The sequence below is a fragment of the Gekko japonicus genome, unplaced genomic scaffold (genome assembly GCF_001447785.1).
Source record: "Gekko japonicus isolate JY-2015 unplaced genomic scaffold, Gekko_japonicus_V1.1 scaffold334, whole genome shotgun sequence".
Lineage (NCBI taxonomy): Eukaryota > Metazoa > Chordata > Lepidosauria > Squamata > Gekkonidae > Gekko > Gekko japonicus.
In genome coordinates this window covers 540250-562702 of record NW_015173683.1, presented here as the reverse complement: position 1 = coordinate 562702, position 22453 = coordinate 540250, and the positions used below count along the sequence as shown (strand labels likewise).

The 22453-nt window shown below is 42.6% G+C and overlaps 1 protein-coding gene across 1 annotated transcript in view; it reads right to left on the bottom strand.

Annotated features, from left to right (window-relative positions):
• The window catches only part of MBD5 (methyl-CpG binding domain protein 5), a 64457-nt gene that overhangs the window by 23379 nt on the left and 18625 nt on the right, over window positions 1-22453 (bottom strand). The window contains 3 exon segments of the mRNA XM_015423065.1: window positions 1838-2046; window positions 4563-5275; window positions 5277-5586. Coding sequence (XP_015278551.1) covers window positions 1838-2046; window positions 4563-5275; window positions 5277-5586 — 1232 coding nt within the window.

Here is a 22453-nt window from a genome sequence, read left to right as displayed (position 1 = left end):
TCAGCAGTTCAAGACCTGGGTGCCGCAAGATGGAGTGAGCTCCTGTCTCTAGTTCCAGCTCCTGCCAACCTAGCAGTTTGAAAGCAAGAAATTGCAAGTAGATAAATAGGTACCACTTTGGTGGGAAGGTAACAGCATTCCGTGCACCTTGGTGTTTAGTCATGCCGGCTACATGACCACGGAAACGTCTTTGGACAGCGCTGGCTCTTTGGCTTTGAAACAGAGTTGAGCTCCGCAACCCTAGAGTCGGACTCGACTGGCTTTCGAGCAAGGGAACCTTTACCTTTACTTTAAGCCTTTCCACCACATAGGCTCAACTGCATTTTTAAAATTTCTATTCTTGATTATACTTCTGGATAGGATTCTAAGGATACACACTGTGTGTGAGAAAACATCCTGGTCCTCAGTAAAACTATGAAAATGGCTCTTATTGCACATGCAGATTTTTGAACTATGCCTTTGGGCTGAAATCCTGCATATGTTGCTTACATTCAGTTGAAGTTAATGTGATTTATTAAGGATTATGCATAGGACTATGGATCGCTTCCTCCTCGTTGTGGCTGCAGCCCCTTGTGCTCCCTGAACAGGGGGCCGTGGGCACTGGGGACTTTTCTAAAGGTTTCTCTCAACAATCTCTTTATTATTCATGTCTCAGCTACAAGTTGCAATCCAGTGCACAACTATAAGAACTTAAAGTCCAACTTAACTAAAGCAAATATAATTTTGTGCAAGGTTGTAGCCATCAATATTCTTCTTCCAAATATGTACACTGTTCATAGACTAAGGACTTCATGTTTGTATAAATAACTTATTTTATTTCATAAGCCGCTTTGTAAGCTGCTTTGAGATTCCTTAGGGTAGAGAAAAGTGGGGTATAAAAACCAACTCTTCTTCTTCATCTTCTTCTCTATCAAACATTGTAAGGAAAGCCATCTAGCAATATCTGCCATGGCTGCATTAATATATCTACATAATTCATTCTAACAAAGCAAAAACATACACAAAGAAAGCCACACAATTTAGATTTCAATTGTAAGATCATGGAGATGTTTAGTTGTCTACACTAACAGAATTATGCATTTTGTTTACATTTCTTAAAACATCAAAGCAGTTCTTGTGCCCATCCCAAATTAATGATGTGTTCAGACTTTGAGTTTGACACTTTTGTTATAATTTTAAGTATATGAGGTAGTTTTCTTTCCAGAGTCTAGCACAGTTGATATCTTTAGTCACTTCCTTAGTTTAGCCTTTAAACCTTTGATAGCATTCGCTTGGTGAAAACCAAATGGGGAGATACTTTTCAGGGAGTGGGGGTGCGAATGCATTAATTTGCTTACCACAATTTTTCTTTAATACTCGCCATACTTTAATACATGAAAAACTAATACTTAACTTTTTTAAAAAGTGAAATTCTATGCATAGTCATGCCAGTCTGAAATCATTACGCCTGGACTGGAGCAACCCTGCATAAGACTGTACACTTAATGTCAGAGGAGGCAAAGTATTGACCAATGCTCCCTCTAAACTGTGGAGTCTTTTGAGTAAAAATGCTACTTTGTGAGCTACTGGCATTAAAGTCGTGAGCGAGCGATTTGACAGCTCCATAAATTAGTTTGTTCTGGAGCCATCCTTCCTGAGCTAAGACAAAAATGTGTGAGCCGGAGCCTTAAAAACTGTGAGCTAGCTCAGACCAACTCATCTTAGAGGGAACACTGGAAATGACCCCGCCCCCCATTTTAATTTCAGGAAATGATGGCTTAAAAACAAACAAACAAAAATAAAAGTAATTGTATTATTTCAGGCATGACTTTTAAAAAGCAGCAAAAACCTTCTCTACCTGGAAATTCTGGAATAGACAAGCCATAGGGTTTGGATTATTAGGTGGCCCAGGAATTGGGGGCTGTCCTTGAAAACCTTGGAGATTCTGATAGCCTTGGAGAAGCTGCTGCTGTTGATTTGAAGGAAACATCTGATTGTTGTTGAACAGGGACTGCAGATGCGTTAGCTGATGGTTACTAAGAGCTGTGTTTATTGATGACATGTCACCTGTAATTCCAAAAACAGGGATATTTAAGTCAGTGGTTTTCCGAAGGTAAGCATCAACCTGTTTGTACAATGTAATGGCAACAATGCATAAATGAAACTTCTCTGCAAGTTTTTAGTAAACTGGTTCTTTGGGATCATAGTGCAACAGCACAGATTTGCTGTTACCTTGTCTGCCTGACCTCTTTCCGCAAGACAGTCTAATTCTGGATTTCACTTCCCACAGAATCTATAGTTAATTTTTAAATTCACAAAGAAATCTGTTTGACAAAGTGGTCAGTTGTTCTCACAATGTTTCTTGAAGCAGAAGCAACACTTTACAGTTTACTGAACACACAGCAATGCTAACAAACTTGTCCTGAGAATCAGCAGATTTTTTAAAAATCGCTGCTTTAAAACATATTCTACATTTTTTTAATGTTAAGACACATATATACAAAGGATTAATAACACTAGTATGAAAAATAAACATTTTGATGATTTAAAATGTATGCAAATTAGTACATGCTTCTTAAAGAAGCAATTTGAGAAGCCACGGTCTGAGAACAAAAATTAGAGGTCACAACAGCAAAAACGTTTCACTGATATAGGCAAGATTAATTTTTACAAGTGGGATCGAAAGACACCGAAGTGTTTTCTCATGTATGCTGGGGGGTGCACAGTTTCCTGTTCTAAGTACTTCATCAAAGTCTACGTAAGCAAAAGAAGCAGCTTTCCAAGGTACTGGGGAGAGAATAATTCAGAGCATCTGGTATACATTATAGGCTGTCAGACTACAGGTCCACTTAGCTCCAGTTCATCTACTCAGACTGGCAGCCGTTCTCCAGGGCCTCCTACCTGAGATCCTGTCAAGTGGAGGCTCCAGGGATTGGACCTAAGACCTTCTCCATGAAAAGCATGTGCTTTCCCCTCCCCCTCAGCTGCATGGAAGTTTGGTACACAGCTCTTTGAATTCTATGTTGCTAGCATACACATGGTCTTATTTTAGTAACAACTCTGATGTCATATTAATTTTTGGGTAAATTCATAACAAATTAGGATGGGATTTATACTAAAACTAGTTCTGTACAGCCACTAATCCCTATGTTCGATGAACATTAATTCACTAAACACACATGCGTGCACAGTACATTACACAACTAGGAGTACTCATAAAACAAAATACCAGATTGCTAGAGGAAATACCATTAATATTTTAAAGCTTTGTTTTTTTATCAACATACTTTCATTTTAAAAGCATTTATTTTAGACAAATTATGATGGTTTAAACCATGATTACCCCAAGGCTATTTTTGTAGACTAGATTTACCTGAGATCTATAAATGATATGACTGTACGTTTTAATTATCAGCTGAAAGCTGCCTTGAATGCCTCATGACAGATATGGGCAGAGGTCATTTCGGGGGGGGGGACATGGGGGAACGCAGTTCCCCCGGGTGAGGTGCAGGGGGGCGGGGCACATGATGAAGCCCCGCCCCCTGCTTCCGGCCGCCCCGCTTCCAGCCCTCATTCAGCCAGGAGGAGGCAGGAGAAGAGGGAGGGTAAGTTGCTTCCTCCCCGCCTCTCCCCACCCCTGCCTGCCTGGGGCCAGGGAGGGCCTTGGTGGGGCTTCCTCGCACTCCCGCTGGCCTTGCAAGTCTACCGCCGGGCCCCTGATGTCAGGGGGTGTGGCATATGCTAATGAGTTATGCTAATGAGTTCCCCTAGCTCTTTTTCTACGAAATGACCCCTGGATATGGGGAATATAAATTCAAATATAAAATTAAAGGACTTGGCAGACTCTCGGGTCCAATTCACAGTTAAATCTGGTTTTATATAATCATGTTTTGAAGGCACTTGTTCTCCAGTACATGGCTCCCCATCTGAAGTCACTGGTAGAGGATGTTACTACCTCAGGTTTAAACATGTGATTTGGGACCCCAGCTTCCCAAGTGGTTTGGAAACTACAAAACAAACGAAAAACAAGGAAACATGAGAACATAAATCTATAGCACTAGAAGGATAGCTCATTACTTTGAACCCGTGCAAGACTGTCCTTGACTGTGCAAGACATTATGTACTGCTTCAGAGTAATCTGAGGGTCGGGTGTATATCGGTGTTGGGAGTATTTCAGATTCAGAAGGACTTGGAAGGTTCTCATCTATTGTACAGCTACTCATACTAACCCTGTGATGCCTTGGAGATTTTAAACAAAATACCGCATCTCAAAGATGCACCTGCACATGGATGAGATTGGAAAAATGTAAAAGCCATTCCAACTGGTTGACTGAATTTAGATGGCATCAAACTTTCTAAAACAATAGGGTTTTAAAATGTGCTATTTAAAATTTTCGGTCAATTGTATTTGCAGGTTTTCCACTGGAATGGTTAAGACAAGCTGACATAGCATAAGACCTTTTAGGAAAAAAGTGCAATGAAATGGAATTTTGAAAAAAAAAAAAGGTAGAAAATAGAAGCTTCCCCCCACCACCATTCTTTTTTTTTTTCCTTTTTAAAATCTGTGAAAATATTTAACTTACCAAGTAGACCTGTCCCCAGTAGAGGGTTAAGTAGCTGTGGCACCACAGAGTTACTGTTGAGTTTAGCTGGACCAGATGTACTCCCAGCATTATTAGATATGCTCAGCAATGTTTCTGCCATTGACACCACTGCTGTCCCACCAAGTGTTGAGACAGACAGTGCTGCCACTGCTGATGATGTAGTGGCTGTGGTAGTGGTAGCCTGGGAGGAGATTGCTATGGAAACCTCTGGATGATTAGCAGTGTTTCCCGATGTAGAGTTCAGAACACCTCCCAACAGCTGGGGATTCAAGGTCATTAATCCTGAGGCCCCAGTGACAGCTGGGAGGAAGAGGGGATTTGAAGTAGTGTCTGCGCCTGAAAAGATTGGGAAAGGGTTTCCCAGGGGGCTGGTTAACAGGGTCTCAGCTCTGTTGGTGTCTGACTGACTGCTTAGCAAATGATCTGGTGGCGGGGCTGTCATCTGTGTTACTGAGGGCACTGGATTGTTTTGCTGTTGCTGTAACAGATCTGAGATGGACAGATTGAAAGGTGCTAAGGGGAACATGGCAGCTGTTTGGGCTTGGTTCTGAAGAAGAGCTGCTAGCAGCTGAAAATGGACAGGTTGCAGCACCTGCCCATCCACATCACTGGAGAGCAAAGCTAAAGCAGCATTTACATTTGGGTTGAGAAAACCTAAAGGATTGAGGTTGACCTCAGACTTGCCTTCTCCACTGCAGTATATTTAATAGATTCTGGTTTAGGAGGTGCTGCTGATTCACTGGCAAAGAGATAGGTAGAGAACTAAAGAGATTTGAATTCAAAGAGTGCGGAAGATTGTTGTTTGAAGCGCTGTTCTGAGGAAAATGCAGAGCATGTTCGTGTCCAACAAAAGGAAAGTCATTCCCAATGGGAAGCTGGCTATGAAGTGGGTTTCCAGCTGCAGTTGTGACGATGACACCATCTTGAAGAACTGATGTGGTCTTAGTGATGGCCGGTTGACTGGTGCCAGCTATTGTAGTGGATGATGACGGTCCTGCCCTCCCTATGAGTGTAAAATAAAGGTAATAAAGATAAATATGATAATGAGCATTGATAAAGAACTTGTTGATAAAGTTATGTGGCTCCCAAACAGAAAATCATCCTCTGTCCTACAATATTCAAAGCATTTCACAAAATAGGTCTAGACACTGGCAATGCACTACAACAAAATACAAGATATCTAGAGTCACGTTAATTAACATAACATGTTCTCCACTGCCTATATAAAAAGAAATTCTGGTTTTAATCTTGGGTTTTACTGTTGCATTTATTAAATGGCATATAATGTGATTTTTAGTATTTGTGTTAACTGTAATTTCATTCTTAAATGCAATGAGAATGGTATGAAGAGCTCTCACTACTTCCTTACAGAAGCCAAATAAAGGAAGCACTGGGGAGAATATTCTAGATTTACAATTTAAAAGGAGCCAGTCTGGTGTAGTGGTTAAGTGCGCGGACTCTAATCTGGGAGAACCGGGTTTGATTCCCCACTCCTCCACTTGCACCTGGGTGGATGACCTTGGGCAAGCCATAGTTCTGTCAGAGCTGTTCTTGAAAAAAGAGCAGTTTCTGTCAGAGTTCTCTCAGCCCCACCTACCTCACAGGGTGTCTGCTGTGGGGAGGGGAAGGGAAAGGAGTTTGTAAGCCGCTCTGAGACACCTTTGGGTAGTCAAGGGCGGGGTATAAACCCAATCTCTTCTTAAAAGGCCCATAGCAGTTTAAGTCCCCTCACAGAAAACCTCTGAACAGAACCTTCTAGTCAACCATAACAGGACATAGAAAAGATACCAAGTGGTTTGACTATGAAAGGAACTTGTTATGAATTATTTCAAAGACTATTAAGCTTGATGCATTAGCTCCACACATTTGGAATGGGATGAAGGGGCATTTGCCAATGTGGATATCAGCCAGGTCTCAGTTATTTATTTATCTATCTTATTTTGTTAGACTTATATCCTGCCCTCCCCACTTTGTCAGCTCAGGGCGGGTACCAACATATAGGTCTGCAATTAATGCAGATTTAGAATTAAAATATATTATAACTATCCATTAAAATCAATAAAATCACCAACACACTAAAGCAACAACGCGCCTCAACAGATAATACAGTGGTCCCATCCGGCTTCTAGGAACTGTGGCCACTGGAGGGGAGGCCAGATCAAAGCCTGTTAAAGACCGTTCGGTTTGGGCAAGGCCTTTAGTCTGCTTCTGCCTTGATTCTTCTTTCTGGTTATGGATGTTCTTGTAGGTGTGATTACTTTTATTTCGGTTCCAGTTTTAAGTGTTAAAACATTAATTCTAATATAGCAGTTTTGGTTTACATTGTCTCTATGTGCTATAAACCAGCTTGGACACTAATAGTGGAAAGGTGGGGTAGAAAAGTTTCATATAAAACAAATGTATTTTTCATTCATTTGTTAGCTTAAAAATACAGCTACAACAAGGCCGGGCACTTATTACATTTGTAACAACTAACAATACTACCAGAACACACGGTATGTGCAAACTGTAATGATAAAGAGTGTAGAGGTTAAAGAGGGAGACAGCAATTAAAGGAACTGAATTCCATTCTCAAGACTGCCACCATGTGGTTTTCTCCATCTAGGACATAATGAAAAATATATCTATCGTAGAGGATGGAAGATGGAATTTACACAATGCAAAGCTCTTGTGTTTTTTCAGAAGAGTGGGAGCTAATATCAAAGTTCATTAACTGTTTATTGAAGGAAATACTAAAAGACAAAACAAGAACAGAATTGTAAATTCATCATCATCCTGCATCCCCCCCCCCAAAGTTCAAAGCAGCACCCGTAGTGCTAACCCACATTAAGTCAAGGTTGCCAGCTCTGGGTGGAGAAATACCTGGAGAATCTCCGGGCGGAACGTGGGGAAGGTGGGATTTGGGGAGCAGACAAATTTCAGCAGAGTGCAATGACATAGAGTCTACCATCTGAAGTGGCCATTTTCTCCAGGGGAACTAATATCTATTGCCTGGAGTTCAGTTGTAATCTCAGGAGATCTCCAGCCACCAACTGGAGGCTGGCAACTCTATACTAAGTGTAGGAAATAATGGTGTCAAGAAAGGTTATACCTTTCTAAGCCAACCGAAGTCAATGTTCTTAGCAGGATGTCATTCAGTGCAATTGTAAGACCTCTCTGACTGAGGAGGGATTTGAACCTGGGTGCCCACAATGAATTCAAAATTGTAAAGCAATTTGTACAATAATATATATTGCAAAGGCACTTCAGGTCATATTTAAAGGAATCAACAGATATATAGCCATTATACGGGCACTGCTTTCATTTCTTTGAATTATCTTCTGTGGAAGGAAACGACTTTGCTTTTCAATATTTTGGTGTTCCATTATTAAAGCCAAGGGAAAAAAGTTCTTTTTCTTCCTCATGATTGATAGAGATAGTTACATTCAAAGCAATGTAAACAGCATGTAAAATAAGTGTTTATCAGGTGAGAGGATAAACAGTTCTTAAATACAGGAAGCTTTCAAGGGCATTTTTAAGTGCTAGCACAACAAAAGAAGGACATTCCGTAGCTCAAGAAAATGTAAATATTAAAAAAATGGAGGTTAATTTGATGTTAGCAATGCATTATTTTATTCTTTAATAAGTGGCAGCAAACTGCTGAGAGAAGAAAGCATCAATCACATTTTTGCAACTCCACAATAACAGCAAAATAGCACTGGGAAGATGAAGTCAAAGCACAGACCAAATCCAACATTACATACTATTTAACAGCTCAGAATTGAGCCAGATCCCCCGTCAATCCCAGTATAAAGATGTATGATCTCTAATTAAGCCTAACAAGGGAGATAAGAAAACAGTAAGGTGCAGCCTGGTGGAAAGCTTGCTACCTAATTTACATCAAACATTCCCATGCCAACATATCGGGTTGGATTCTAAAGAGCCACAAATAGAGTGACCTAGAAGAAGGCAAATTTCCCCTTCCCATTGCAGCCTCTGAAAAGCCATTTCTGAAGGTCAGGGGCTCAGAAATGGCAAGTATAGTACAGTGGACCTGGAGCAGGAAGGGAGTACTGTCAGAAATCTCCTCTCCAATTCTTATGCAAGCTCACTATGGAAGAGGTCACACAAAAATAGCAGAAGTGATTCCTGACAATCCTCCTGCCCTTCTGGCTGATGTCCCCTGTGCAGCATCCGGTGTCATATCTGAGGAGCAGCTTTCCAGGATGTAGAGAGCTACAGTGGGAAGGGAAGTGTCCTTCTAGGCATGTGCTCCCTTGAAAATTCTTTACAATCCAGCTCATAGGCTGGGAATGAATAGTGGCATTTCCCATTATAGTATGTGGTTTCACATTGTTAGCTGTTTAGTATCATCATAGCAAATTATAAGAACTCCAAACTCAAAATGAAAATTTACTTCAAATGGATTTTTAGTTCTAGTTGGAAGAAAATATTCTCATCAGATTCAGATGTTACATTAAACTAAGGATGTGCAAAACTGCAAATGTAAATGTGTCATATTTATTACTACACTGTCCCCCCCCCAATTAAATCCAAACAAATGGTGATCTGGTGACCATATGTACTTAGCTTGTTATTGCTGTTTGGCCTCTGCATATATTAAAACATCTTCATTAAATTATATGCTAATTTGCTGTTCACCTAAGTAGAGACATCTATCTATATATAGGAACTGTTAACTTCTATTTCAATGTCTCTGAGGAAGTGGGACAGCTACACGTCAGCCATGGTGGATCAGGGCCCAGATCACTAGTCCTCCCCCTCCCCTGCAGGAACAGTGGAGGCAATGGGCTCACACAGAGGCATAGGGTTGTCAGGTCCCCTCCTTGCTCCATTGGGGGGATTTGGGTGTGTATGTTCCGGGCATGGGTGAGGATGGCCCCAAGCCCCTCCCCCAAGAGCAACCATCTGCCTGGCCATCCCTCTCCTTCCCCTCCTGCCAAATTTAAAGAGCTTCAGCTGATTGGCGGGGACCAAGTGGCCTGCCAATCAGTTGGAGGGTCCTTTAAATCTAGGAGGGAGGGAGGGAGGGAGGGAGGGAGGAGGCAGTCATAGGCTGCATGTTTGGCTCACAAAAAGACCCATGATGTGGGGGCTGGGGGAAATCAGCCCTGCACATCACACCCCCACCCCACTTGCAAAAAGACCCTTTAAAGGGTCTTTTTGTGAGATGAGAGTGTGGCCCACTACCACCCCCTCCCTCCTGCTACTGCTAGATTTAAAGGGCCCTCCAGCTGATTGGTGGGCCATGTGGTCCCCGCCAATCAGCTGGAGAGCCCTTTAAATCGGCCAGGAGGGAAGGGAGAGGGGTGGCCGTGTGAGTGGTCACGCTTTGGGATGGGGCTTCCCCCAACAGCCAGCTGTCCAGGGGCAGATTGGAGACCCCCAAAGTGCGGGAACCCCCACCCGGACTTGGGGGCTGGCAACAGAGGACACAGTGCCAAGCTAGCAGCCCATGTTCCAGCAGGATTCTGGCCCAATTAAGACCTAGGTGAATTTCAGAAGCTGCCTTCAGAACAGCTGAGGCTGGTTTCCCCCCAGACTATTTAAGATGAAGCCGAGAGGGGCAGCTTTGCTGGATCAACCAGTTCATGAGGCCACTAAACTTGTGCTCCAGACCCTGCCAAACTCTTGCAGGCAGGGTAATGCCCTGCTTTTGAGAAGAGTGGTGGGCTTGGAGACCTGAGGCCAGAACAGTTCATCTCTTGCTCCTGCAGCTCTTTCTGGTACCTCTGGTAAGATCACAGTGATAGTCATGGGACCCAAGTAGAAGAATGACTGCTTGGGGCATGGGGGGCTCAAAAAGGACAAGGTAGTGAAACTGCTCTTTCTGCTGAGGAAAAGCTGAGGAAAGGGGTAGATATCACAGCCCTTTGTCCCTTCTCAGTCCAGCTCATTGAACTGTACGGCTGTTCCTCTGCAGGGATCCTGCAATTCCAGAAATGATATTACCAAAGGATGGAGAGGCTGTAGGAACAGAGAGGAACGCAGGAAAATGTGTGCCTTTCGCGTATGGATTGTTGGAGACATGCCATTACAACAACTGCTTGGATATAAATAACAGCACAGTGAAAGATGCCCATTTTGACAGGTATTCTTAGAGGCATGTGGTTATAGTGAGTAAATACTAATTCAAAATAAAAACCTCATCCAAAAATCCTGACTTTTCCCCATGATGATAAAATGGTACCCACAGGAAACATCACTTCTCTTAAATGATTGTCTGTGACAGACATTAACTAGGAACTTGATTCTCCATGATTTCCTATTCCACCCCCCCAACTATATATATATATATTTAAAAATACATGCCACAAAGTTTTGGGGTGCTTAACACTTTAAATAAAATTAAAGTCAAGATAAAAATAAAGTAGCCTAGTTGCAATGAAATAAATATTTATGAGCTATTGCCAATTAAATCCCAGTCATATTCTTACATGCCACAATAAATAAAAATGCAAATGCTGACACAGATATATAGAACTAGGTTCTTAGCAAAACATTACTTTCATTACAATATAAAAGTTAAGCTACATTGTAAGGGTAATTCCATAAAGTTCTTGGTTACTTTGTGGTCTGTAACCCCAGCCAAGAGCACTTTCTAATGATGCATTAGAATGTGACTATCATGTCTGTTTTTATTAGTTGTGCTGCTACTAATTATGTCGTCTGCTGTTTTTACCGCCATCAGTTTTGAGATTTCATATGTGGATAACAATGTCAGTAAACTGTCCTGAAAATGATGATAAGGCAGAGGTTAAATGAACAAATAAGTACATTCTTGGTAAATGTGCACAGTTACAACCACCAATTCCACAACTGAGCAACCGCCAATTCCTTCAAGAGAACTATGGAAGACCTATGAAATACCTCTTAGTTAAGATATTTTGTATTAGTGTTTTGCTTTGAAGTGGTGCCTTAATATGAGGTACTGTCTTGTGCTTGAGGCCCCCTTCTGCTCCACAATACCCTGTCCTCAGCTCTCTCTCCCCACTTACATAGCATCTCTGCCTTAGGATCATCAAAACTGCTCTGCAACTCCCATTGGAAAAATGAAGAAAACCTTTTTTTTGCTCCATTATAACCTTGCTACTGCACTATTAATTTTGTAATAAAGGAAAATAAAAATTAAAATGATTATCATCAGTGAAGGTCATTCTGCTGAAAACGCATTGTGGGAAAAAAATGCTGTTACCAGTTTTTAAATGTTTGGCATTTCTATTATTTTGTGGTGTTTTAATCCCCCATTTTTAATTTCAGTTTTTTTCTATAAACCTGGAGCTTTTTTTGTGGTTTGTGGAAAGATTTGTCTGTTCATGGCTCCATTCTCCGAATTTGAGTACCTACAGATGAGGCCATGTTGAGATTTAGATAAACTGATGATTTGCCTGTCACATTTTACTGATGCTTGGGCCTCACCCCTGGCTCCAGCTTGATGGAGGTAGGGGAGGGAAACAGCAGGCTTCTGATTGACTTGCTTCCATCTGCATTGTGCTAGGCATGGGCAACCAGCTTTGGGGGGCAGAAGTTATTGCTGGCTCCTACAAGTCAGAGCGTTCCGTGCGCCTTGGTGTTTAGTCATGCCGGCCACATGACCACGGAAACGTCTTCGGACAGCACTGGCTCTTCAGCTTTGAAATGGAGATGAGCACCGCAACCCTAGAGTCGGATTCGACTGGCTTTCGAGCAAGGGAACCTTTACCTTTACAAGTCAGAGGACTGTGCTCGCAGCTCACATGCACCTCATACCAGCACAGGTGTGCAGGCTCTCCTTTGCAATGGCTCTTGCCTTTTTCATGTGGGCCATTGGCCCACTGGGACTTTCCTGGGTGGTCTTAATGGCCAATCCACTCCTGTCACCAGGGAACAATCCTTGTAGGCATAGCAGACTGCAATGAGACAGGAAAGTTAGCTTTGTGATCCCCATTTAGCTCCTGCTACATAGAATCCAAGTCATTGTTTCTTTTGTAAGACTATGGATTCAAAGTAATCTGTGACATTACTCCAAGGATGACTACGGCCTGATGGACACTTATCTGGCTTAATTCTCTACACACAAGATGGTGGTGGGTAAACACGTGTCCTTGCAGTAATATCTATGCTGTGCTGGCTTTATATACATGTTAATGCAATCTTTTCTATTAATTTTGAAAGAGGAAAATTTAATACCACATCATGTCACAATGCATTCAAAATGGCACATGAACATTAACAAACCACCATTATGGATACAGATGAACTTTCTGAGCAACTGTAAACTGTGATAGTTTTAACTTTTCTATACAGTCGTATGATCCTGTTTTAAGGCAACAGCTTGGGCTGGAACCTGTGTGACATGAGTGCAAGGATCAGGAGACTTTCCCACAGTCAACTCCCCCTAGCAGCCCAAATCAATGTCAGGAAAATCACTTAATTGGGTCATGGGACCCAAATGGATACCAACTAGTGGAGGGGGGGGGAGCTGCACTGCCATGTACAGGGGTGAAATTGCCCTCTCCTGCCAGCATAGCTCCTCTGACAGAAGCAGCCGGATTATTTATTTATTATTGTATGGTAGAGTTATACACAGAAAGCATATAATATAAAATACGGAACCAAGTTGATACAACCTGTATGCAGACCAGTTCAGCAGTCCCCCAAAATACTAATGTCTAAATTTTCAGTCCACACAATCACAGCTGGGGAGAGTTCAAAGACCTCCGTCACATCTCCCTGAAAAGCACGACACTCACATTCATGCATGGCTGCATCCATGTTCACAACCGTTCATTCCCTAGATTGAAATTTTGTGATTGCAGGACTTGTGCAGACTGCATCCAAATCTGCCAAATGAATACTGAGGGTATAAGCAAGTCTAAATGCCAATACTTGTCATGAATCTTACTGGCCAATAAAATAGACTTAGCTCTTGTTCAAGAAACTCATCTTGATAATGAAAGTCAAGCCTGCCACAGAGAAGCAGCAGGAAAGACAGTTTCATCCCCTTCTCTGTTGCTGTTAGTCTATGCATGCCCTGTAAATCTGGGACTCAAATTTCTTGGGGTCGGATGGGGCTGCTGGGATGAAGGGAATGTGGAAACATCTATGGCCATTCGCTGTTAATGATTAGCACCTTTCACCATCCGACACACTGTCTTATTTACAGACAGGTCTTCACAACTGCATTCCTCGGCAGCAGTTCTTATCCTGGCTTATCAGTCCTGTGCAAACAGAGGCTTCCTACTTCTTGCTTATTGTATCTCAAATTTGCCTGTGCTGGGATTTTGCGACAGTTATACTCAGGCAGTGTACACAGTAGCAGTAACTTGCTGCAAACAGACAAAGGCTGTTACTATCTTAGATAGAATTGAGCATACATAAAATGCAAGGAATTACAGGAAATAACAGTAAAAACAAGTTAGATAAAAATTAAGAAAAACAAAGATCCCCCCCCCAACCACCATAATAAACAGGCAAATCAAGCTACAGCAAGTTGGGCCTCAAGCATTGCTCTGGTTCGATTTTCACAGCGGCCCAAGCACACAATGAAACCATGTGGGTGATGTGGAGGTCTGCATCAGCTAGAAGGAAAATATTTTTTTCCTGCCAACAAACACAGATCAAAGCTAGCTAAGATAGCTGTAAGAAATCTGAATCAAGGCTCCCCATAAAGAGGGCAGAACAAAACACAGTGAGGAAGCTCCTTCATTTCTAAAGCTCCACAGAGTAGGGATGGGCACGAACTGAAGTACAAACTGAAACACATCATGAACCACACCCAGTTCATGATGTTTGTGAGATCATCTCCCATGAACTACCCTCCGTTTGTGAGATCATCTCCCATGAACTACCCATGAACCAAACTGTTTTTCACAGAGGTTTGCGGGACCAGTTCGTGGGCCAGACATGCTGGTGCAGATTAATCAACTGACCAGGCAACAGGGAGGATGGACTTCTGCAGCCCTGGAAACACCAATAGTGGCCCTCCCAAGCTATATGGAATGGAATGGATCTATACCCCTAGCTCACACTCAGCTGCTTTCACTTTGCAGCAGACAGTTAGGCAGATAGGGAGTAGTTACTGTTAGAGGCAGAGAGGGAAGGAATTGGAAGTCTGTGTGAACAGTGCTGGTGCTTCAGGGTTCTGAGGCACCTGTCCCTCTGCTACAGCCAGGCAGAGGGGCTCAGCCAGTGAGCAGCCCAGGGAGGTCCTCTTCAAGTTTGATGCCTCTAGCTTGCAGGGGGTCTGTTTGACACAGTCCTGATTCCTGAACCTGCGATTATGATTTCCACAAAGAGCACTTTCCTGGGGATGCATACTTTGGGGGGGCACTGCTACTCACCCCCCACCACAGCAAATCTTCACCAATCTTGGTGGGCAAATTAAGGAGAGTCATCTGGAGACTTGCTGTGAGTTTGGCATCTCTAGCCCATGGGGGCCATTCTACTGCACCATGAACCTCACGAATCATCAGTCAGTTCATTAAATGAAAAGGTTTGTGGAGGTTTGTGAAATCCCACGAACCACAAACCCCCACGAACCTTCATTTTCCTGGTTCATGCCCATCCCTACCATAGAGAAACAAGTGCTGGGCAACAAGTAGACTGACCTGCTAACATAGCTGTTAGCACAGTTTGACAATGTGCAACAGTGAAAGCAATTCTGAATTTATAGAAGGTGATGTTAAAAAGGTAGGGAGCTCTGTTATATTTTTAAAAAATCAACCCAAACCATGGGGAAAATTTGAAGCTGATTATGACACTCCTGTTGAAACACCATCTGAACTGAATACCCAGTCACGAACTTTGGAGCTATCTGGAGGGACACTCTGGGAACTAGCTGGTAAGAAATAATGAAGAATCTGATTATATCTCGTAACCCAGTTGGTGTTTCTCTGCAGCAGGGTAAGATGTTGCCCTGAAAAGTGGCTGGTTGAAGCATTCATCTCCTTGCTCAATAATCAAGGCAATACACATAAAAGCCCTAACAAAGGGGAAGCCATGTTCAGCCTGCAACAGAGCCATGGAGGTATCCATGGGGCAGGGTCAGAATTCTCCTTAAAAAGAAAGTTTGGACAGTCTCCAGATTCATGACTATTCTGTCATTCTAGCCCCTGATTTGAACATATGAAACTGCCTTGCACTGAATCAGACCCTTGGCCATTGTCTATTGTCTACCCAAACTGGCAGTAGCTTTCCATAGTCTCATGCAGAGGTCTTTCACACCACCTACTGCCAGATCTTTTAACTGGAGATATCGGGGATTGAACCTGGGACCTTGTGCATGCCAAGCATATGCTCTACCATTGAGCCACAGCCCCGCCCTTGCTCTGAAACAATTTTAGAATGGGATCAATAAAAAAATTGTCCCCTTGTGTGGCAGAATTTTAAAATGGCTCCAGTGGTTCTCATAACAAGGGACTTTGTGATTGCCAAATAGGCATTCCAGGAGACGGTTTTATTCAATGTTACCCTTAGATACTTAGAACTGCTACAATGATCAATTCGAATGCCACCAACAAACCACTGGAATTTACAAAGCCTTTTCCAAAAGACCATCACCTTAGTCTTGGTGTGGTTGATACTTAAAGCTTTGTCTTTGCAGAAGCTGCTAAGGCTAAACAGCATCCTCCTTAGGCTGACGTGAAATAGACATGTCGCCTACATAGAATGGAAATTTTCCATGGGCCAAGAGAGGGTAGAAAAAGCTCTGGACCTGATAAAGACTCAACCATATCATTGAGATATAGATTAAAAAGTAAAATGGCCAAAACACATCCCTGTTTCACCTCTCTGAAGATTGGGAATTCCTCCATCAAAGAGCCGGAGGTTGTTGTTGTTCAGTTGCACAGTCGGGTCCGACTCTTCGCGACCCCATGGACCAGATCACGCCAGGCCTTCCTGTCTTCCGCCGTCCTCTGAAGTTTGCTCAATTTCATGTTTGTTGCATCTATGACACTGTCTAACCATCTCATCCTTTGCCGTCCCCGTCTCATGTTTATTTAAGCTGTGCAGATCTTGCATGAAGAATACAAGGCATTTATTGAAGTTTGTACCTACCAGTTTTTTCCAGAACCAATTTCTGTCTGCAGAATCAAATGCAGCTGTTAAATCCATGAAAGCTGCATATAGGTGTTGGCCTTTACACCTACATTCCGAAGGATCAGGAAGCAATTGATTGTACATCACCTGTTTGTGAAGCCTGATTGCTCTGGATGCATACATTTGATCAGAAGTTTTCCAGTCCTAAAGCTCACCCAGAAGGTATTTGCTGTACAATTTGGCTGCTATTTCTAGCAGCCTTATTGGGCAATAATTGCTAGGAACTGTTTATTACCCTTTTAAAAAGTTGGAACTACAATAATTTGCGTCCACTCTGAGGAGAGGACCTGAGTTGAATTAATCTAGGTAAACTACTTGGCTAGGATTGGAGCCCACCAATCACGAAAATGTTTCAGTATCTGGGTGACTTACCAGGTGAAAGGAACGAAATGAGGCCTTTCATCTCAGAAACTGATACAGGTTACTGAGGCAACATGGATAAATCAGGGAGAGCCAACTGTCCAGCCGTAATGGCAAAAAAGACCCGGGTAAAACTTTATACAGGCCAATAGAAACTAGATCCCCAAACTGGGGCTCCTTATTTTCAAGTGTAGCCCCAGGCAGTTTACACAAGCCACTACACATATAAGAATTCCCTTGCAATAATGGGACAAGTGGCTGTAAAGTCTGGCTCTAAGGAACTGAAAATTCGTATGTCTCCTTTGCACTTGACATAGAAGATGATACCTGCTTTCAGAATGGTCAATGCTGAACTGAAAGCTACTTGCACCTTTCTAGCCAGACCAGTGGCTCTTAAAGTTTAGTTGACTATTGCTCAACATTGTCTTTGAATGTCCCCTAAGTAGAGAAGTAAAATTTCTGGAAATTGTGAAGCCATGGGAGAAATTTTGTTTCTTCTTAGGGGGGAGAGGGACTGGATATTTGAAACATATATAATACGTAGGTTCCTATCAAGCCTAAGCAGCTTCTACTGATTTAACAACATAAAACGTATCCTTTGCAACGCAGCATACAACTGAACTATTTGACACATTTATGGAATTCAGAACTATAAATGCCTTCATTTTACGAATGAAAAATTCACAAGTATACAGATTACTTGAGAAAGAGCATGTATCATGGTTAGAGTGTCTCCTAAGTAGAGATGTAAAATTTCTGGATATTGTGAAGCTGAAGTGGGGGACAACACAAACATATTTTGGTGGGGGGAATGGAAATTGGGGGAATATGAAACATATGCAATACTTGTGTTCCTATCAAACCTAAACGTCTTTTACTGCTTTAACAACATAAAATATCATTTATTACACAGCATGTAGAATTGTGCTAACTGACACATTTATGGCACTTAGAAGTATAAATGCCTTAATTTTCTATAAGAAAAATCACAAGTATACTCATTGTTAAAGAGTGTGTATGATGACTAGGGTGTCAGACTAGGATTTAAGACACCCAGATTCAAATCCCCACTATGCCATTGAAGATTTGTGACCTTGGGCCAGTCACAGATACAGCCTAAACCTGCTTCAAAGGTTTGTTGTGAAGATAAAATAGAGGAGAGAAAAATGATGTAAGCCCCTTTGGGTCCCCACTGGGGAGTAAGTTTTAGGGTATAAATGAAGTAAATAAATAGTTACAAACCGCTGCACCCTATGCTACCATAGCACGTGTCTGAATTTCTACCTCAGAGGTAGGGAGAAAAAGTTGAAGGAGGAAAACAAATTCTGTAGTAAACAAAAGAAAGTATTATTTGCATAGAGGCAATGGCTTACAGACAGGATGGGTAGAACTACCAGCATATCTGATATTAAGTTAAACTTTAACATTGAAAACACTGACCACTGTAATAATGCATTATCAGTAAATACACTAGAGGACGCTAATTGTTGCTGAACTTATTTACATATAAACAAAAACATTCTTGAAAATGTCATCTAGGAATCATCATTTTTAATGCTGTAGATTGCCTTACATTAATTTTTCCATACTACATATTGAGTAAAACCATGCCTTTTATTTCACTCATTCTGAAAGGAAAAACAGTAAGATTCTTCTCAGTGTTGCCCCAAGTTTCCCAAATTTTCCACTGCGAAAAGCCTTTCTTTAAAAAGCATTTCACTTATTCTAAAAGATAAAATATGTTTTCACTTATTCTAAAAGATAAAATATGTTTCATTATTTTCAGTGGTCTCCCAAATCTCCTTTTCCCCAGTGGCCTTCACCTCCCTTCTAATATACAAATAAAAAATCAGGACATCAAAACAGCACACCAGATATATCAACTTTATTTATCTATACATCTAATTCTCAACAGTACCCTCTGTATGCAGATACTTATTCCCACAAACAGAGGGCATACTCTCCCCCAACAGATGTTTCTGCAAACTTGGGGGATGCCTTAGGTTTGCAGAAAAATCTGACAATTTAACACAAATATATGTTTTTTTAAAAAATAAAATAAAATTTAAAAAGTGCCTGCTCATGTGCAGACAATGCTCTTACCAGCTCAGAAGGAGCTGCTCCAACCAGGCCCACCTGCATATGTCAACAGCCACGCCAAGTCCAGTGATGGCAGAGAAGGCTGGAAGTCGCACTGGACCCAGCTACAGTGGTGGAGGAGGCCAGCAGCCACACCAAGCTCAGCCACATCAGCAAAGGAGGCCAGCAGGTGTGTTGCACCTAGCCACATTGGGTTCAATAGTTGATGTGGGGGTTGGAGCTGTGCCAGACTTGATACTGGGGCGGATTTGGGATTCCCTCCATGAGTTTCCTGCCCCTGAACTGTTAGAATGTTTGGATTTGGAAGCAATGGGGGGAGGGTTCCCCCTGTGAGTATCGTGGGTCCAAGGCCATTGATGGGGGAGAGGATTGGAGATCAAGAGCTATGCAACTCTACCTTTGAGGCCCCTCTGTGTGTGTGTGTGTGTGTGTGTGTGTGTGTGTGTGAGAGAGAGAGAGAGAGAGAGAGAGAGAACGCCATGTAGCCCCCAATCTCCGAGGCCACTGAAGGGGGGAAGCTTGGAGATCGAGAGCTATGCAGCTGTTGACCTCCGAGGCCAGTGTGTGTGTGTGTGTGTGTGTGTGTGTGTATGAGAGATCAAGAGCCATGCAGCTCCTGACCTCCAAGACCACTGTGTGTGTGTGGAGGGGGCCGTTGATGGGGGACAGGTTTGGAGGTTGAAAGCTCAGCAACAGGAGAGTCAGTCCAGGCATAGAGCAGCTCCCCACCCTGTAGCTGCCACGACCAGTAAAGTAAGGGGGGGGGGCAGAAAGAGAGATTGACAGATAAATAGGTTGAAATTGAAGATAATAGGTGGAACAGGGTGAATAGGGGGTAGGTTGACCAGGGGAGGAGTCGATTTATTTATTTATTTTATTGGATTTATATCCTGCCCTCCCCGCATAGCAGGCTCAAGGCAGGTTCCATCAGATATAACAAACAATATACAGTATTGATGGCGAAGGTGGGGCTAAAGAAATGGGGGTAGTATGACAGCTCAGTCAAGGGGTAAGTCGATGGAGAAGGGGGGCAAAAGAGATGGGGTAGGTTTACAGATCAGGTGAGGGGTAGACTGATGGACAAGGGGGGGCAAAGGAGATGAGGGGATAGGTTGACAGATTCGGGGAGGGGTAGATTGATGGAGAAGGGGGGCAAAAGAGATAGGGATAGGTTGGTTGACAGAGGAAGGCGACGAGAGAGAGGTGAAAGATTGTTAGAGTAGAAGGAAGCAAAGGTGGGGAAGGGATGCACCAATGCTGCAAGTTTCTTGTAGGTCCCAACTTGTATAAACATATTTATGATGTATGCATACAGTACACAAATACCAGGCATATATATGAGAAACCCTGGTGCCTGCAGCCATCAGTTAACTCTAATGCGTTAAGGTTTGATTCCTATTTGCTGCATATTATTTTAAGGAACTGGGGGATCAATCTAGAATCTGAGATTTTATCTTGAGAGTGGGGTGAGAGGTTTTTTTTTTTAAAAAAACCTTTCCTCCACTTTCTATCAGAAACTATTGCAAGTGGGGAGAATGGCCCATCTAAAATGCAACAATATCCCCATTTTACACCCCCCCCAATTTTGAATTCCCCGTTAAAAATCAGTGATGTAGGCTGACTAGTGTACATCAAGGACAAAATGATTGTCTGCTTTATCTGTCACAGGTAAAAGCTTGCCATGCTGCAAATAAGGTGATCTTTACAGATCAAAAGATGAAAAAAATCAATAATACTAAATTTCTCACAACCAAGCTATGATGCACGCCTTGCACTTGCCCACTATCAGGCAGGTTTTCCCGCCAAAATTTTGTTCTCAACTGGGACTGAGCAGCACCAAGTAGCACGGATTTAGTTATCATTTTAAAAGTCTGTCTCTCCCACCCCGTCACAAAGATCTAATTTGTCTTTTAGCCCAGCCCAGGGACTTGATGGGATAAGCAGAAGCCTTCTTGTTTTTCCCTTTTAAATGGCACCTGAGACAGTATAACATTCAAACAAAAATAACAATGTGATTTAACAGGCAGGGATTGAATAGGTGTAGTCAGGGGTTGGAAAAGCTGGCGTAAAAATGGTTGGTAATACATATTAAACTTCTTTTAACGATCAAAACAGTGTTGCTGAAGCTTACTTTCATATATTCGTGGATTTTAACAGTGAGAGGCATTTTACTGAGTATTACAATGTTTATTCATATAGTTTCCTATGACTCTTTTTCTCCTCAGAAGATATAACCTTTTTCTTTTGGCCTGAATGGGAGTTTCAGCATACTGTCCAATTGCCCTCTCCAAAATCTCAATCCCAGTTCTGGTGTCTGTGTAAAATGGACTTCAGTTTAGGCTGATGCTTAGATGTTCAGTTCTGATATTGAATTCTTCCTCAGAATTGATAGAAAACAGTTAAGGCAAGGAGTTATTTCCCTTCACTCCAAAGGTGAACTTGTCTGACTGACTCTGTCAGATTCAGTGACTCCAACTGACTCTGTCAGAGGCCAATTGCCTGAATCTCTGACTTCTCAAAGATCAACTGGCTGAAAAACTCCAAAAAGACCATGCCCTCAGCAGTCAGTTAATCATATAGTTCTCCTCAGCTGGTGCTGGCCAATCAGAGAGAAGAAGGGAGGGGAGGGAGCAGTCCGTCACTCAAGCTCTCCATTTCAGTGAAGAGTTAACTCTTTACCTCCCAACTCTCTGAAATTGCTGCACCAGGAAAGCTGTTTTTTAAATTCATACTTTTTATTAATTTTGACAATTTCAATACAATACAATAGCACTGACATCTGATAAACATTCATACAAATAACCCACTGTAACTATAACACACCTAAGCATACAAGCAAACAATCAAGTTTTCTGTTAGGATAAGTTGAATGCAGCTTACTATTCTACATATGTTCAGTGGGTAAAAAACAAGTGAGCATTAAAACCTACTATAAGACAGAGGTCATTTCGGGGGGGAACGCGGGGGAACGCAGTTCCCCCGGGTGAGGTGCAGGGGGGCGGGGCACATGACGAAGCCCCGCCCCCTGCTTCCGGCCGCCCTGCTTCCAGCCCTCATTCAGCCAGGAGGAGGCAGGAGAAGAGGGAGGGTAAATTGCTTCCTCCCCGCCTCTCCCCACCCCTGCCTGCCTGCGGCCAGGGAGGGCCTTCGCGGGGCTTCCTTGCACTCCCGCTGGCCTTGCAGGTCCACCACCGGGCCCCTGATGTCAGGGTGTGTGGCATATGCTAATGAGTTATGCTAATGAGTTCCCCTAGCTCTTTTTCTACGAAATGACCCCTGCTATAAGGTATCACACATAAAGTATGGGTTGCAAGGCAGAAGATCCGTTT